At 44.5% G+C, this 17,473-nt stretch overlaps 1 protein-coding gene across 6 annotated transcripts in view; it reads right to left on the bottom strand.

Annotated features, from left to right (window-relative positions):
* ARHGEF28 (Rho guanine nucleotide exchange factor 28) overlaps window positions 1-17,473 on the bottom strand; it is a 341,373-nt gene that overhangs the window by 39,104 nt on the left and 284,796 nt on the right. For all 6 annotated transcript variants that reach the window (XM_021084443.1, XM_021084441.1, XM_021084442.1 and 3 more), the window contains 6 exons: window positions 17,179-17,361; window positions 12,913-13,044; window positions 9,868-9,968; window positions 6,863-6,901; window positions 6,711-6,758; window positions 883-1,368 (listed from right to left, as the gene is read on the bottom strand). In XM_021084443.1, the coding sequence (XP_020940102.1) occupies window positions 883-1,368; window positions 6,711-6,758; window positions 6,863-6,901; window positions 9,868-9,968; window positions 12,913-13,044; window positions 17,179-17,361 (989 nt within the window). The remainder of the gene's footprint in view (window positions 1-882; window positions 1,369-6,710; window positions 6,759-6,862; window positions 6,902-9,867; window positions 9,969-12,912; window positions 13,045-17,178; window positions 17,362-17,473) is intronic.

Below are 17,473 nucleotides of genomic sequence, written 5' to 3'. Positions count from 1 at the left end.
CAAAATGAAACACAGATCCTTCCAAAGGTTTCATCCCGCCCAATCATTAATTATTATACTAGTCATATTAACTGTTACTTGTGAAATGAATTTTAAATTACTAGGTCAAATTTACAAAAAAGTTAACAAACTTGGAATAACAGAATAGTATTATACTTGTTAAATTTAGTACCTATGCACCTTAATAGCTGATTGATATAATAAACGGTAAACCTATCTATCCAGAACTCTGAAGACTAGAGCCTATAAAGGGGGTCCTTCAACTCTAGGGAAGACAGCATCACTCATGGTGAGGACAGACCTTGCCTCACCAGGAAAACTTGCTTCTGTGTTTCTTCTCTTGGGTAAGGGCACCTCAGAGTACAATGAACCCATGATCCAGGAGCACCCAGACCTTTCAATTGTCTGTATTTCAAGTCAAGATGCACGTGGGCTGTCTCTGAAGGTTTCCAGCTTCTGCCACCTACATACTGAGTAACTCTTACAAGCTCTTACCCAAGCTGCAAGAAGATAGACGTTTGGTCAATGGCCAGGAAAAACCACAACTAAACCTGCCCTTTTTTTTTTTTTTTTTTTTTTTTTTTTGATCTTTTGTCTTTTTAGGGCCATACCCACAGCATATGGAGAATACCAGGCTAGGGGACCAATCAGAGCTGTAGCTGCTGGCCCATGCCACAGCCACAACTCGGGATCTGAGCCATGTCTGTGACCCCTACACTACAGCTCATGGCAAAGCTGGATCCTTAACCCACTGAGCAAGGCCAGGGATCAAACCCGCATCCTCGTGGATGCTAGTCAGATTCGTTAACCACTGAGCCACGACGGGAACTCCTAAACCTGTCTTATACATACTCTGCTTCTGCAAGCCCAGAAGAGCCATACCTCCATTCTTCCTGGAGAAAATGCTGCAGGAAGGCTACTCTGCCGGCTGTGCTTCCAGCCACACAGCAGGCTCTGCTGGGCCCGCATCCTCTCTCTTTCCCTCTCCACCAGGCGTTGGCCCTCCCGTAGCCGCTCCAGGTTCTGCTGGTACTCCTGGAGCTGCTGGTCCAGCTCCTCCCGATTCCTCAGCAGCAGCTCCTCCTGTGCTTGGCACTCCTGCTCTCGTGCTTGCAGCCGGCTGGCCTTGGCCTCCTGCTCCCGCTGCTGCTGGTCGCACCTGCGGTGCCAGCGCTGCTGGTCCTGTAGGAACTGATGCTGCAGCTTGTGGATGCTGGCCAGCTCTTCCCGCCGCTTCTCCAGATTGCGGTATTTCTCCTGGTCCTGCAAGGGGCTGCCTCGGAAAGAAGGGCCAGAACACACGCTCTCCTGCTGCTGGAGAACCAGCTTGTGGATCTCAATGTGGCTGTCCTGGATGGTCAAGGCGGCCTGTGAGAGAAAGGGGAGGAGAGAAAAAGCTTCCATACTGTTTGCACTCTTGAGCTGGACCCACCACTAAAAGCAAAAAGCACGACCAAATAATTTCCCCTGAATATTTCTGTCCTTGTTCTAAGCTACCTCATGAGACTGCCTTTGGCGCTTCAGATAGGCTTGTGTGCATCTCCCTAGTGGTGTGGCCTGGGATTTATGGACAAAAGAAGTAAAGCACAAAGCAAGGAAATGTAGTTTGTTGCTGGTTGTTGGATAATATTTAAGCAAGTGTTCTGAATAAGAATTCAGTACATAAATTCACAAGGCTCTGCCTTCCTGCCCTGTGTCTCCTTCTCTTTCTGAGGTCTTTCCAGTCAATAATTCAGGAGAATTTAAGAATCTCTATAAATCTGGGAGGATCCTTTGAGACTCAGACCAGAAATTAGTTAAGCTATAGGACACCCATGAAGACATAAAAATAAAAGTCAAACTTTTGGAGGCTTTGGGTAAATAATCGTTTTTCTAATATAATGCCTGAGAATAGCAGTTAACATCATATGTAAGATACGTAAGTGGTAAAGCGAGTCTCGCTGTCATTTCTTTCTTTGCAAGAAGGTCACGCAAAAAACACTAAGCTGAAATTCATGTGTTTCACAGACTGCTAAAAGGAGGCTGGAATGATTAAAGAACCCAGAGACTCTAAAACCCAGAGGACACTACCAACCAGAGTAAGAAAACATTTTGAGCTATGGTATCTGCCTGTGAAAATTTTGGCAGTATAATAGGAAATAATTGCCAAGTTTTGGAAAGTTTCCACAAAACATCAAAAATTTAAAAATCTCTGTGAATGCCCTTGGAAGCTTTTAATTTTAAAAGAGTTCCCACTGGAAACACAAAGAAGCAGAGAAGGGGCAAATTGAAAATGGCCACATACTGGGTGTGTATGTGTGTTGTGACTCATTAGGAGAGATTATTACTCTCCTAGGGATAAATTCCCATTTTTCTTTCCTAAAAAAAAAAAAAAAAAAAATTTTAAAGCAGTCCATGTAACAGACGCTGGGAAGATGAGGATTTGACCATAAGTTCTTTGTTAAATCAGCAGTTTCCTCTACTTTTGAAGGTTAAAGAACTAAGGTATATTTTAAAGTGGGATTTGTCTTGGAATCAGCCTCAAAAACATATCTAATGGGGCCTTTTGAAATAAAATTCAGGTTTTTAAAGTTGAAAACCAACTCAAAAAATTGCAAATTCATGGAGTTCCCGTCGTGGCGCAGTGGTTAACGAATCCGACTAGGAACCATGAGGTTGCGGGTTCGGTCCCTGCCCTTGCTCAGTGGGTTAACGATCTGGCGTTGCCGTGAGCTGTGGTGTAGGTTGCAGACGCGGCTCAGATCCCGCGTTGCTGTGGCTCTGGCGTAGGCCAGTGGCTACAGCTCCGATTCAACCCCTAGCCTGGGAACCTCCATATGCTGCGGGAGCGGCCCAAGAAATAGCAACAACAACAACAACAACAACAACAAAGACAAAAGACAAAAAAAAAAAAAAATTGCAAATTCACATGAATACTTGACTAATGTCTTCAGCAATTATTATAAAGAAAACAACGATATCATTGAGAGTAGATACCAATAACTTTCATCTCTGAATATGAGATAAGAAGCCATTCAAGACTCTGCTGACCCGGCTAAAGCAAAATGTAGACTGTAGACCACTTAATTCTAATAAATCCTTAGGACACTGGCAGAGGAAAACAAACCAAAAAACCCAGATATTTTCTATGCCAAAACTGCCATAGGCAATGGTAGCTCTCGTGCAAGGATTATAATTAAATTAATTAAGTGCTGCCATGAAGTATTCTTCATATCTACTTAACAGTTGGGACAAGGGGAGTTCCTCTCATGGCACAGTGGAAACGAATCCAACTAGGAACCATGAGGTTGCGGGTTCGATCCCTGGCCTCGCTCAGTGGGTTGAGGATCTGGCGTTGCTCTGGCTGTGGGGTAGGCCGACAGCTGTAGTTCCGATTGGACCCCTAGCCTGGGAACCTCCAGATGCCATGGGTGCGGCCTAAAAAGCAAAAAGACAAAAACAAACAAACAAAAAACAAAAAAACATTTGGGACAAGACCACTCTCTCCTGTAGCACAGAGGTGAAATGTGAACGCTGGGCACTCATCGTCCCATCTAACACGGTTACGTTTCTATGTAGGCCAGAGATCAGTACTTGCTTTGCAAGTTTAGGGAAATTCCCAATCCAGCCGCTACCCTCTCACCTTTTCTTTGCTGAAGTAAGTGTGTCCTTTCCTTTCTGCCTCGGCTATACCTCATATCTCTGTTTTTCTAAAACCTAGGGATCAACTTTCATTTTCGTCCGATTCAAACATGCTTAGCTAAGAAAGCTTTAATCATGTTAAGAGATTCAGCTTCAAAAGAGATGACCATGCTCTGAACAGAAATTTTTCAGAGCCCATATCCTTAGACGAGCTCAAAAGCTTGGGTCGAGATAACCCACTGCAGAATTTGCTATTTCCCATGTTGCTTCAGCCTAAGATGTTGCAAAAACTGGGTCATTTAGCGAGCGGCTTCCACCCTCTGAATGTGACGGTTCGCCTTGGAGACATGTCCATGGCCGGACATGGGTACAGCCCAGCACAGGAGCTACACCCTTTCCCGGAATGTGGCGCAGAGATGAACCACCTACAAGGATTAACTGCCCTCTGTCAAGGGGCTCGACCACCTACCCCTCCCCACCCACCCTTCCCTGGACTTTCCCCTCCTCCTTCGTTGTTGTTCCTGCCACATGGTTTTGCCATGAACTCCATCCACAGATTCCCACCACAGATCTTTCGTAATCTCGGCACCTCCTCACAGTCAGAGCTGGCACCATCCTGAGCTCAGCCCGTCCCCCCCTGCTGCCTTAATAAATCTCTTTTGCGTTACCAACGAGGCCTTGCACGTTCCCCTCTCGGCAAACCTAACATTTAGGTTATCCAGCTTTTCCAAACCTTGAATCCACATAGGGCTGCATTCAAGGTTGAAAAGAAATGACCTTATGAGCATTCTCATCGGGCAACACAAGCCAGGACACTCAATGTTTCCATCCACCAAAAGTTAATGAACTGTACTCAAACTATACCCCTTCCCAGGTAAAATTTAAAGGAGACAATATTTGTTTTACATGAGAAATTAATGTCTAAGAACATCTACCCCAGAGCAGCATATCTAAGAAACCAAAAGCATTCCAATGAAATCCTGAATAAAACAAGGATGCTTCCTACTGCCACTGTTATCTAATACATTTCAGAATTTCTAGCCAAGGCGGTAAGCCAAGAAAATAAAATTGATGTAATTATTGAAGCGTTTCTTTCATTACTTTCAAGTTTTTACTTTCTACCTGGAATACTGCAAAGAATTAACAGGAAAACTACTAAAACAAAACAAAACACCCAAAAGTTCAATGAGTTGGCCAGTTAAAAATATATATAAAAAAATCAATACCTTTATGTACACCAGCAACCAGCATTGGGGAAACACAAGGAAAAAATATCATTCCATTCACAACAGGAACAAAGAGATAACATCCAGGAATAAACTTAGCCAAAAGAAGTACCTATATAAGACAATTACAAAGCTTCCCAGCAGAACATAAAATAATTAAAACATGTTCTCAGACAAGAGAACAAATTATTGCAAAAGTGCCAATTCTCCTCCATTTAATTCATACATGTAATAAGATTTTAATGTAACCATCTAAGTAGAAGTTAAAAAACTTGTCAGAGGGATTCAAAAGCTCTCATGAAAGAACATACAGACAGACAAGCTTAGAAAAATAATAAGAGGAGACCAGCCCTGTCATATATTCAAGTGTGATCTAAAACTTTCATAATTAAGACAGTGGTACTAGAGCAAGAACAGGCAGATGATCCACAGAACATAAAAGAAGTCTTGGTGCAGTCAAAGCATTAACCAGAAAACATCAAATGGAGCCTGACTGCAGTTTTTCTGGTGAAAACTTGAAACCACACTTTATTTTACTATTCAATAGGTATAAGATATGAATTATGAATGACTAAGCAACAGTGGGGGGGAAAAAATTTAATCACAACAGTGACTCAGAAACTGCAAATTAAGACCATCAGCACCTTGACCTACTTTCAAACTGAGAAGTAGAGAAGGGCAGTGCTTATTTGGGCAATGTCTATCAAAAACCTCAACAAGTAAGTTTAGTAATTTATCCTAAGATAACAGTCAGATACATTCAAAGAGATCAGTGTCCAAGGATATCTACTAGAGCTATAAACATGGAAGTATAAACTACGAGGAACTGGCTAAATTCCATAGACTGGAATATTATACAACCATTAAAAATTGTGCTATAGAATAATAGCCAACGACATAGAAAGGTACAAGTTCCAAGAATACATCTACAATGAGTCTAAAAACCTGGAGGGATTACACACTCCCCCCCAACAACAATAACTCTTTCTGCAGAACCACAAGTAAATTTTTTTTGGGCTGTGCCTGTGGCATGTGGAAGTTCCCAGGTCAGGGTTCAAACCCGTGCCACAGCAGTGACAACGGCAGATCCTTAACTAAGCCACCAGGGAACTCTAAAAGTTATTTTATTTTATTTAGTTGTATCAAAATTTTCTATAAATTCATCTACAAACATTGCTTTCATGTGTCAAAGACATTTTTTTAACTCACCATTAAGCAATTGGATATATTCAGTCTCTCTTATGTGTGACCTATGGGACTGCCCAGCCCCACAGACCTAGTTTTGATGATGCCTGTCTTCCCTGGACCAACAGCGAGCCATGCACGGGCAGACTCTGTGGTCCCCTTACCTTTGTGCGCTCAGCCCTCAGCACAGAATCAGGCCCAGAGAGGGCACTCTGTAAATGCTGGGTAGATGAACCAACAAAAGAAGTTAGGAGCATGTGACTTGTTTCACTGCCCCCAAGGCCAAAGGCCACATGTGGAAGTGTAAAATGTTTAAGTGTGAATTTAAGGTTTCACCAGAAAATGTGAAGTCATGCTACACTCACCTAAGAGTTTTATTGTAAACCTCAAGCCAGATCATATTCATCAATATTTTTTAAGGATATGAACTGTTTTATAGTTTCAGAGAAGAATGGCAAAAACTATAGTAGTGGTGATGCCTTGTGATTACAAAACCAGGTGAAACTCAAAACATCTTAGTTGAGTTATGCTCAGGGTGGAGTGGTGGGGGGCAGTCTTTTAAGATCATTCATTACCTCTCAAATGTCCTAATTTTTCGAGTCTGGGATTCATCAAATAAAGTGAATTGCGTGAAGAGAAACATTCATACAAGGTCAAAGACTGGAGGAGCATAGTTACCTGCAGGCTATACAAGAGACGGGTTAAATTCTGTATCGCTTGTATAATCTGAAAAATAAGATTGTGAGTGTCAAAGTTTTGAAAAAGCATTCATTATCCACCAAAAAAAAAAAAAAGAGGATGGTGACACATTTAAGGTATGCAGAGCTCACCTCGGACTGTGAAGAACCTGGGAAACTTCTACATTCCACCTAAAACACACAAAGACATGAGAAAATGAACACCCGCCCTACTTTTGTAAAGCTGTACTGCCGTGTTCCACAGTGCATGACCTCAGGGAAGTCACCTCCCCCTCTCCCAAGGCTTCCATAGTGACTGTTTCCTCCCAGAAATCAGAGCCTACAGAAGTAAACCCCCACTTGATGAGCGCCCCTGGGTGCAAACTCGGTATCTGAGATACATGGCCTCCTTCCACCCAGCCACCCCTCAGAGCACCTGGGGAAGATGGTCAGGCAGCACTGCAGACGCTAAGTGACAACGTGACCTGGTGAAAACCGCAGGGTCCGCGTGAGTTCTCTGCCCAGGCTGAAGTTGGCTCTGGGGCCAGGCTTGCATCCTGCAGGCCAGATTTGGAACCTGGAGGTGGTGCCGGGTCTCTGACTCACTTTGAGATTTACAAAGCCACGGGGGCCAGTGGGTGGGAGGAGAAACCAGACCCAGAGGGGCCCAGAGGGGAGGGCTTAGCTGACCCGCTCCAGGCGCCCCCTCTCAGAGCCCCCTGGACCCATGCACCACCACAGCCCCTTGTTAGAAGCACTGTCAGCTGAGGCCACAGAAGGAGGCTTCAGGGGACCATCGGCTCCAGGGGGACGGCGTCTCTGCCTCACTCAGTGTCTCCCTTGCACACGTGGATAAGTAACACGTGTAGACAGTGAGGGCTTCCAGTTTCCAGAAGTCAGCGTTTGTCTATTGGATTATTGCCTCCTTTCTCTCCTTAAGAGGAGCGGGATTTCATCTGCGTTTTCAGTGCTGTATCTGCCAAGCTAAGACGGATGCCTGCGGGAAACAGGCAGGCCCCACTCTCCAGATAAAGAGTGTCCACCACAATGTCCTCTGCGCAAGCTGTGAGGAGCCCTAGGGGCCCTGCCCTCTCAGGGCCTACCGTCCCCTACGTACTGCGGGGGTCTCTCCTGGGCAGCTCTGAACTGAGACCTCAAGAAGCAGTTCTCAGGGAACTTGAGACCTGTCCTTAAATTCAATTAGTTCCGGCTGAGGCTGCCACCATGAGCCAACCAGGCCTTTTCTTCGCGCCCCCTGGCTCTTCCCCCCCACCCCCCAGCCAGTGAAAGACTTCATGACTCAGCAGCAGCTCGAACAGGGGAAGGACAAACAACGGAAAAGGAGATGAAGTTTAGCCGTTAGATCTGTGCCCACCGCTCAGAAAGATAAAGGGAAGCAAGGCGGGGGGCGGGGCGAAGAAGCCCGTTCGGAGGTGCGTTTTGGTGTCCCCTCTGCCCTTCTGTGCTTGCCCCCACGTTCCCCTGCTTTTGCAATAAGAAGAGGGTATGGGGTGGAATTTTTATATTCCATAAACATTAGAAACTGAAATGAGTTGAATTATGCGACATGTAGTGACTTATTCCAGGAATCCAATAGGTTTGCTGCCAGACAGGAAGGTCGAACGTCCTTTTTAATAGGGTTGCTCCGCCACCTTGTGGTGAAACTGCATAGCTGCAGTTAAGGCTTTTACACGAGACGCTTTGCCATTTGGGTTACAAATTCAAAAATTTTTTAAATTCTTTGAGAAATGCTTTTTTTTTTAACATTACCGTATTAAGAAATATAATTTTCAAAACAATGATATACTTTTTTAAAGTTTGGTTTCAAATGATCCTGCCCTTTATGTCAGTTCATTTCTTTTTTTCAAAATGCCTTATTAATGGCAAAATTTTCCACATGGGTTCGTCGGATGAGGAAGCTGGACGCTTAATCTCTTACCTGTGACTGAATCTGGAAGGGAGGGACTTGAGGGGTGGAAGCCACCTCAGCTTTCCATTCAAGAGAAAATTGTTACTAACCAACACTCCTCCATTTTCCTCCTCTAATAATATAAAAGCAGCGGGAAGTTACAGACTTGAAAATGAAGTCTGAACTGAAAAGGATGGAAGAGCAGGAATATTTTAAAAATACATACGTTAGAAAACTTAGATTAAGTGGAGTAAAATATCACATCCCTATTTTTATTTTGGCCTATGAAATTAAAAAAAAAAACACTAAATCACAGCCATATTTTCTATGGATTTAAAAATCATGGGATTTGGTTTCTCAGTCATACGTAATATATTTAAAAATATATGTGATATACAAAATGCTATGTATATAAAGACCTGACAAGTGTCATTTTTCTACATGAGTACATGTATCTGGTAATGTACCTAATTCAATTTTAGATAAAGTTAAACTCAAGCTCCAGACAGTCCTGGAGAGGCCCACTAGGCAGCCCAGAATCATATTTTTATTCTCTCTCTCTCTCTCTCTGACATCTCAGGTTCATTTGAAGTTAACAGGAAATTCCACATACATAATTTTTAAAAGAGTATGTTATAACCTATGTGTACAGTACATCAAAAACAAAAACTAAAACAAACAAACAAAAAAACAGGCGTTTGAAACCACTTTGCCCCAAACAAAGATTGGTTAGGTTGATTACAAGTCTACCACGAAAAAGCATGTGACAATAGGGGTGGTGACAGGAAAACAATCTGAAAGGAGAGGAAATTAAAAGAAAGTGAGAGAAGCTAGGCTATTCCGAAGTCCACATTATTTTTGCCGCTTTAGCACCACGTGGTTGCATAAGAGCCTGGACGCCCACGACCACCTCTCAGACAAGAGCTGCTAAAACGCAGTGGGGGCAAAGCTAGAGGTTTGCAGGGCGGAAAGTGAGACCAGAAGCAAGAGCGCAGACACACAAAGAAACATTTGAGTTTTAAATGGTTTTAATAACTTTGCATTTGTTTCTTGGTTTACACCTACACGGCATCGGAAAAGCAAGAACATTTTAAGAAGGAAAAAGAGAGTTTAAGTATGAATACTGAGATTGAGAACAATGCAGGAAAACACTTGCATACTCTGCACAGCCATGGGCAGACCAGGACCTGAGGTGGTTTTATTACACAACGTAACCCGTGCCATTTACCAACAAATCGGTTCACAATACCTTCTCCCCCGCATCAGAGACCGCCTGGTCGGTTCCCACACCCTGGGTCCCGGGATCCACATCCCAACAGCCTCTTCCTCCTGTCCCTTCTGTGACTAGTGCTGGAAGCACACCATTGAGACAGAAACAAAAAGGACATCATCAAACATCGGCCAGCGGACTGGGTGTCTTTTGTACACAGCTGACACACATTCCAAAAGAGGACACATGGCAAAATCCAAAATCACACGTATTGCATATTCTTATCTGAGGTGCTAAAACAGGACAGCACACAGGGCAGAGTCCCTGCCCCCGGGGAGCTTACATGCTAGTAGATGCCAAACTGATGCACAGCATCCGTTTTCGCCCAACTTCTTATGGCCCCTGCTTTCTATGGGAGAGATGAGCTTTGTGGTACCAGGAGGGTAGGATTCTGCATCTCGCTTTCACTGAATAGGAAAAGCTGCCTGGGGGAGGGTAAAACGGAAGACAGGCACCACACAAGAAAAGCAAGGGTTGGCCCCCCCTGGGTCTAGGGAGACAATTCTGGGGAGGTCCCTTCAGGGCTGGTACGAGAGCAGCAGACCAGGAACAGGGCTAGAAGGGGGAGCTCTGTGGCAGGAAGGAGACCTCTATCTGAGCCAGTGAAGGTGGCAGATACTTTCTGAGCTCCGAGTCATACAAACTGAGAAGCGGTCCTTATCTCCAAAGAATTAATGTTTTTCGTACTAATTTCCAAGTATGTTTTTCTTCACCGTTCTTGCTTGTGCTCTAAAGTTACAAATCCTATAAATACTGGATATTTAATGTATGAAAACACAGAAATATTTCTAGTCCAGAAATATGTGTAAGTACCAAATACGGATTTCACTACATCCATTAAATCTGTTGGTGGGATTTCATTTTATTTCTTTACCCACCTACGTGAACTCAGTTAAAATTTATACCATGCTCACTTTGCATGGATTAAAACTAGATTTTCCAAAGCCCTTTCACACATAGAGTTGGAACCATGGCCAGTCAGGACCCTGGTGAAACAAATAGTCACTTTGTAACACTGTTTATAATATTTTCCCCAGTGCTATCTTGAAACTTTATTTCTGATGAAGGAAATACTTATTTTTTATTTAAATTAGCTAGAAAACACTTAGATCCTTGGGAAATGAGAGTCCTTTAAGATTCCAAAGGTCTCTTTTACTAAAAAGAAGTTTCCGTTCAAGGAGAAACTGCTTCAAATTATATCAGTTAAAAATTAAGTTCATTTTGCCCAAGCTGGTCAATGCTTTCTCACTATGGTTAAGAGAGATTTTATGGAGATCTTTATGTCACTCAAAAAATGGTTCCATTCTTGGATTCCTTGAACTCTTAGAGAGGGACCAAAAGCGTCACCAAAGAACTAGCCACTCTCTCTCTTCCCATAGATATGAGGACCACCCAATGGGGAGAGAAGCTGACAGTGAGCCCCAGGAGGCAGAAACTTGGGATGAATCGGGTCCCTCTGCTCCTATAGTCTCAGAGCAGACAAGGTCTTCACAATTTTACTGGAAGTATTTTCTACTCATCCACTGGATGAAGTTTCTTAGAACAAAAAAATAAAGGGCTTTGCTTGGTTTGCAACCTCAGACGGATGTGGGCCTGACCTAGAAGGGCCCAGTCCTCAGCGTCGTCACTGAACTGACCCATCCAGTTCTGGACCTTCGCTGAGGATAGCACTTGTCACCCTCAGCGACTTCATAAAGAGGGTCAAAGACTTGTAGCACCAGCGTCCCCTCCAGCCCAGCACAAGACTGAGAGGGTAGGAGACCCCACCACCTGCCCCTCCCCTACACGGAGCCCGACATGGGGCCGCTGGAAACCCTCTGGATGGTCCTGGCAGGTGTCAGGGGAGCTGTGGACACAGTCGGGGAGCGCCTTCATGGCTTGGTCTGAAGGGAGGGTAGGAGCAGCCGGGTGCTCTGAGCAGCTGCAGGAGCAGAGCGGAGTCTCTCCCGGGGCTGAGGCTGAGAGCAGCAGGTTCCTACACGGGTTTCTAGACAGAACTTCCTCAAAGGCATAATGAGGTTCTTCTTTAAAAAGCAAATCACCCAGGGCAGTACAACTCCCCTGACGAATCTGGGCTGGGCCGAAATGAAAAACATATGTGCACATTCTGAAAATAGAAACCCAGGATTAGATAAAGTGGAACGTTAGAGGGGAAAATAATTATGAGTACTGGTTTAAAAAAAATGCACAGCATGGTAAAACTGTACAGCTTCCATATATCTTAATTAGCCCAGGGATGCTGTTAAAGAAATTCAAAGAAAAGGTAATCCTCCAATCTCTAGCTGCTAAAGATATTTTAAACTGTGCACAGAAGACCTGGTGGAAGGAAGGTTTTGAACCACCAGGACATGATGAAAAAATATACTCTTCCTGCTCTTATCACAGAAACCTCTAGGGGATTAAGGATATAGCTCACAGCTATATAACAATATAATTAGGTTTTGAGAAATTAACTAAATCCAGTCCCTGCCTTCTATTTTCCCATGTTTAACATCTCAGGAAACCCTCGGAAAGACTGCTGACCTGAATTCACATATATGACAACAGTGATCAAGAATCTTTGGGCACCACTAAATCGTGGGGGAGGGGGGCGGTGTGCATTAGAGTCTAGTTTTCTGAGCTGCATTTTCTGAGTTGATGAGGTGAGATTAAGGTAGAGGACTTGTTCTCTCATGAACCGCGGGGACCCTTTTCCAAAAAACCTCAAAGTGTAAAAAGCTCTTTCAAGACCATACTGAACGTAGGTCACACCCAACAGAGGCAGGGTGGGGTCTGGGTAAAACAGCAGCACAACCTACCAACTGTTCTTTAAGTCCTCATCCTGGCAACACGGGTGTGCCCAAGAGTGTCACCAGAGTGACACCTTATCAGGTGGAAAGTAGGCTAACGTATTTATTCTCAGATTGTTCCTAAAAATACATTCAGTACCCTCCAAGTCGGGACAGAGTGTTGCCTTCATTTGATGTGCCTGCTGCAGGCTTCAGGGCGTGGGCTCAGGCGACCCCAGGCCACCTGTTCACTTACAAGCAGTAGGCGACCCTGCTGCATCCCGAGAACTGAGCACATCCGTCACAGCGGGTTCTGCACAGCCTTCCTCGGGGGGCTGACACGCATCGCTCACCTGGGAGACCTTCACTGCAACCTGCAGGCTCTCAGCTGAGGAGGAGGAGGAAAACCAAAGTAAGTTGTAAATTAAGGCAAAAAAAAGTATGTATGTGTGTGTGTATATATATATATATATAAACAGACGTGGGACAAATACAGTTTGCCAACCCCTGGTCTATTTATATATATTTTTTTATATATATAAAATTGACAATTTTTTAATTTTTATAATTACATAATTTATTTTTATAATTTTATATAAAATCAAAAATTAAAATAAAAATATATATATTAATAAACCAGAAGTTGGCAAACTGTATTTGTCCCACATTTGTTTTTATGGCCCAGGAGCTAAAAATGGTCTTCACTTTTGTTTTTTTTTTTTTTTTTGCTTTATAGGGCTGCACCCACACCATATGGAAGTTCCCAGGCTAGGGGTCAAATTAGGGCTACAGCTGCTGGCCTACGCCACAGTCACAGCACTGCAGGATCTGAGCCACATCTTCAACCTACACCACAGCTCACGGCAATGCCGGATCCTTAACCCACTGAGCGAGGCCAGGGATCGAACCTGCAACCTCATGGTTCCTAGTTGGAGTCGTTTCAGCTGCACCACAAGGGGAACTCCCCAGTTTTCACGTTTTTAAAGAGTTGTTAAGATACACACACATGCACACATACATGCAAAAAGAAGATCATGCCCCTTAAAACTATGCTGCCTACAGGGCCTAAGTCGTTACTTTATAGAAAAAGTTGACCAACCTGCAGTCTAGACCAATACTTTTAGTATCACTGTATGAGACAGAATTAAGTCAGTAGAAGAAACTCACAGTATAAAAATATCTTAAGTGCAACTTTCAGTAAATTTAAATGCTAAAAAAAAAACTTCCTGAAATTCAATTAATTTCAATATGATGTCAGGCATTAGAATTTTAACACTTGGTACTTAGAAATATATTAACTATTCTTCAAAAGAGTTTTGCTCCAAACACGCCTTAAATAAAATAGAGATTCCCAGCCCTCATCCTAGACCTACTGGATCCGAATCTCCAGAGGAGAAAAGAGGGGATTTGAACTTTATTTTACTTCTGTCTTTTTAAGGCCACACCTGCAGCATATGGAAGTTCCCAGGTTAGGGGTCGAATCTAGGCTGCAGCTGCCGGCCTACACCACAGCCACAACAATGTGGGATCTGAGCCACAGCTGGGACCTATACCACAGCTCAGGGCAACGCCAGATCCTTAACCCAATGAGCGAGGCCAAGGATCAAACCCACGTCCTCATGGACTCTAGTTGGGTTCATTACCGCTAATCCACAATAGAAACTCCCAGGACTTGAACTTGAAACGAGCACCAAAGGCTACTCTTAGGATTGATAAGATTGGAAAACACCACACTAAGAGAGTAGGTTTTTTTGTTTGTTTGTTTGTTTTTTTACAATAAAAGATTTGCAACTAGCACACAGAGTAGTCTAATTTTAAGGACTGTACAAATATTTCTTTTTCTTTCTTTCTTTTTTTTTTTTTTTTTTTTTGTCTTTTGTCCTTTTAGGTCCACTCCCGCTACACATGGAGCTTCCCAGGCTAGGGGTCCAATTGGAGCTATTGCTGCCAGGCTACACCACAGCCACAGCAACACCAGATCTGAGCCACATCTGCGACCCACACCATGGCTCACAGCAACGCTGGATCCTTAACCCACTGAGTGAGGCCAGGGATCGAACCCACAACCTCATAGATCCCAGTAAGACTCGTTTCCATTGCACCATGTTGGGAACTCCTGTACAAACATTTCTAAAACACTTGTCTAGTGATTCAACTCAGCAACTACTCACTGGGCACCAACTCTGGTCGAGGGGCCACTGGGCATCGACTAACCAATAAGGAGAGTGTGCGGACTGGAGGAGAAGAGACACACAAACAGCTAATGCTCCTGCAGCCCAGCACAGCGTCAGTGCTAAGCTCTACTGTCTGGGTATTAAAGCATCACAAAACGCCCAGTGGCACAGGCTGAAACTGACAGCAGGTGGCTTCTTCGATAAAGACATCATCGAGAGGGTCCCTGGTTCATGTCAACCCCATCTGAAAGTCCTTTGGGCTTTGTTTCTAAAATCAACTTAACCCACTGAGTGAGGCCAGGGATCAAACCCACGGCCTCGTGGTGTGATCCCTTGCACCTGCCCACTTGTCTCTCCTTGCATGGCCAATAGTCCTGGTCTAGACTGAGGGCCTGGCCTCTCTCATTGCAGCCTCTGCAACCACCTCCTAACAGTCTCCAGGCAGACCAGTCTCCTGATCTGTTCCCCATTCAGCAGCTGCCATCCTTTCCAAGACACGAATAAGATCATGCTACACCCATGGTCGAAAATTTCCAACAACTGACTTTCCACTGATTTGGGGATAAAATCTCTCTCTCTCTCTCTTTTTTAACCACAAGATCTGGTCTCTGCCCCCACCCCCACAGCAGCCTCACCTAACTCCTGCCACCTGGCTCTCCTGCTTTCCTTGAAGATACCAAGCTCATCCCATGTGCAGGGGTTACAGACTCCCTTGCTCTCTGCCCAGGAGGTATTCTCCCCAGATCGCCACACAACCGGCTCCTCCTCATCTGCCAATTCTCTCCTCAAAACATAATCCCAGCACCCTCTTCCCTGACCTCTCGGCAGCAAAGCCCTCGCCTCATCCTGTCCCATGATCTTATTTTCCTGGGACTTCCTGAAATTATCTTGCTCCTTTGTGTATTGTCTATCTTCCCCAACTGGAAGTTTTTATGAAAGCATCCCTCCTAACAGCAGGGCACACAGTAGGTGCACAATGAATATCTGATGATGGAGGAAAGTAATCCCATCAGAGGACCCCACTTCTCAGCTTCCACACCCTCCTCAAGACTGCAGCCTCCTCGGCTGTGAAACAGAGACCAGAGATGCCATGGCTTCTATATTCACTTCCAAAGGTGGTGTTTTGAGATTCTAAGACAGCTCGGCCAATGTTTTCTGCAAGCAACCAGACAGTAACTATTTCAGGCTTTGTAGGCTATACACTCTCTGCTGTAACTATTCATCTTTGCCATCACAGCATGAAAAACAGCCACAGACAACATGTAACAGGTGCATATGGCTGCGTTCCAATAAAACTACAGTTACAATAACAGGTGGGTGGGACAGAGGGCTATCAGCCCTTATACTGAATGACAGCACACCCTCAGGTGGTGGTGGCTTTATCTCCCAAGCCCTTTGTCCCTTTTGTCGCTTCTGGGCTCTCAGCCCCATTTCCTCCCTAAACCTGTTTTTCCCTTGGTTGATGCCATCAGGTTACACCACTCGCTGGCCCTCCTGGTTGCCACTCACCCTCAGGCTTCTTGAACCACGTGGCACCTGGTGCAAATTCTCTCACCTCCCCCAATGCCACTCCTGTCAAAATTCTCTGTCATTTCACTTCTGTGAACAGAGGCCTTCTAATACCCTGGCCTCGCATCTCCTCAATGTTTTCACCTTCATTGATCTTGTCCTCCGCCCAACCTCAGCCACCAACTCCCACGGTTCCACCTTAGACTCCCTCATCCTCCCCACAGCACTCAGAGGGTTCCTTTACAACACAGATCAAGTCCTTTCTCTCCTCAAAACTCTGTACTGCTTCCCATCCCCCTCAACATGAACCTCAAAGTCCTTACGTTGATCTGGTCCAGGTAATCTGAGTCCCAGCCAACTCTAACTTATCTCCTATCACTCACACTACCTCTTACTGCACTCTGCCTGTTCCATCCTCCTTGCTGTTCCTCAAACAAGCCTGGCACTTGCCTGCCTCAGGGCCTTTGCACCTGCGGTTCTCGACATCTGGACCACTCTTGCCCCAGATATCAACTTGGCTTTCTCACTTCTTTCTGGTCTGCTTACATATTATCATATCAAAGAGGCCTTCCCTGGTCATCGTCCCCAGAAACAGAACCTCCCCAACCCTATCACTCTCTACTCCCCTTACCCTATTTTTCTTCATAGTGCTTGACACAATCTGACATATTTTTAAATATTTTGCTGTTTGTGGAAGAGAGGTTCCGGGGGCGGGGGGTAGAGACTTGTCTTATTCTCCTGTAGTCTTAGCACCAAGGCTGTGGTATGCGGCACAGAGTAGATGCTCAATAAAACATTTTCTGAATTTGTTAAACCAAATCCTTCTAGAAGCAACTCACCTTCTTTCAGTGCTGCTGCCAGTAACGAGGCCGCCTGGGGAGGCTCTCCGGGGTCCAGTTTAATGAGGAGGTGTGGCTCTAGATGGACATCCTCAAATCCACTCAGTTCTCCAAGTTCAGCGTAAATATGCAGCTTCTCCTCCAAATACGCACAAATTTGTTGGTCTTGGTTACTGAGTATTTCTAAGAAATAGCATTCACCACAGAGGATTATTCATAACATGCACACAACTAATATGAAAATCCAAGCCACACGATAAAGATGTTGCTCATTAGCAAGCAGTAGGGTCTAACA

The sequence above is a fragment of the Sus scrofa genome, chromosome 2, assembly GCF_000003025.6.
Source record: "Sus scrofa isolate TJ Tabasco breed Duroc chromosome 2, Sscrofa11.1, whole genome shotgun sequence".
Classification (NCBI taxonomy): domain Eukaryota; kingdom Metazoa; phylum Chordata; class Mammalia; order Artiodactyla; family Suidae; genus Sus; species Sus scrofa.
This window is presented reverse-complemented; position numbering and strand designations above follow the sequence as displayed.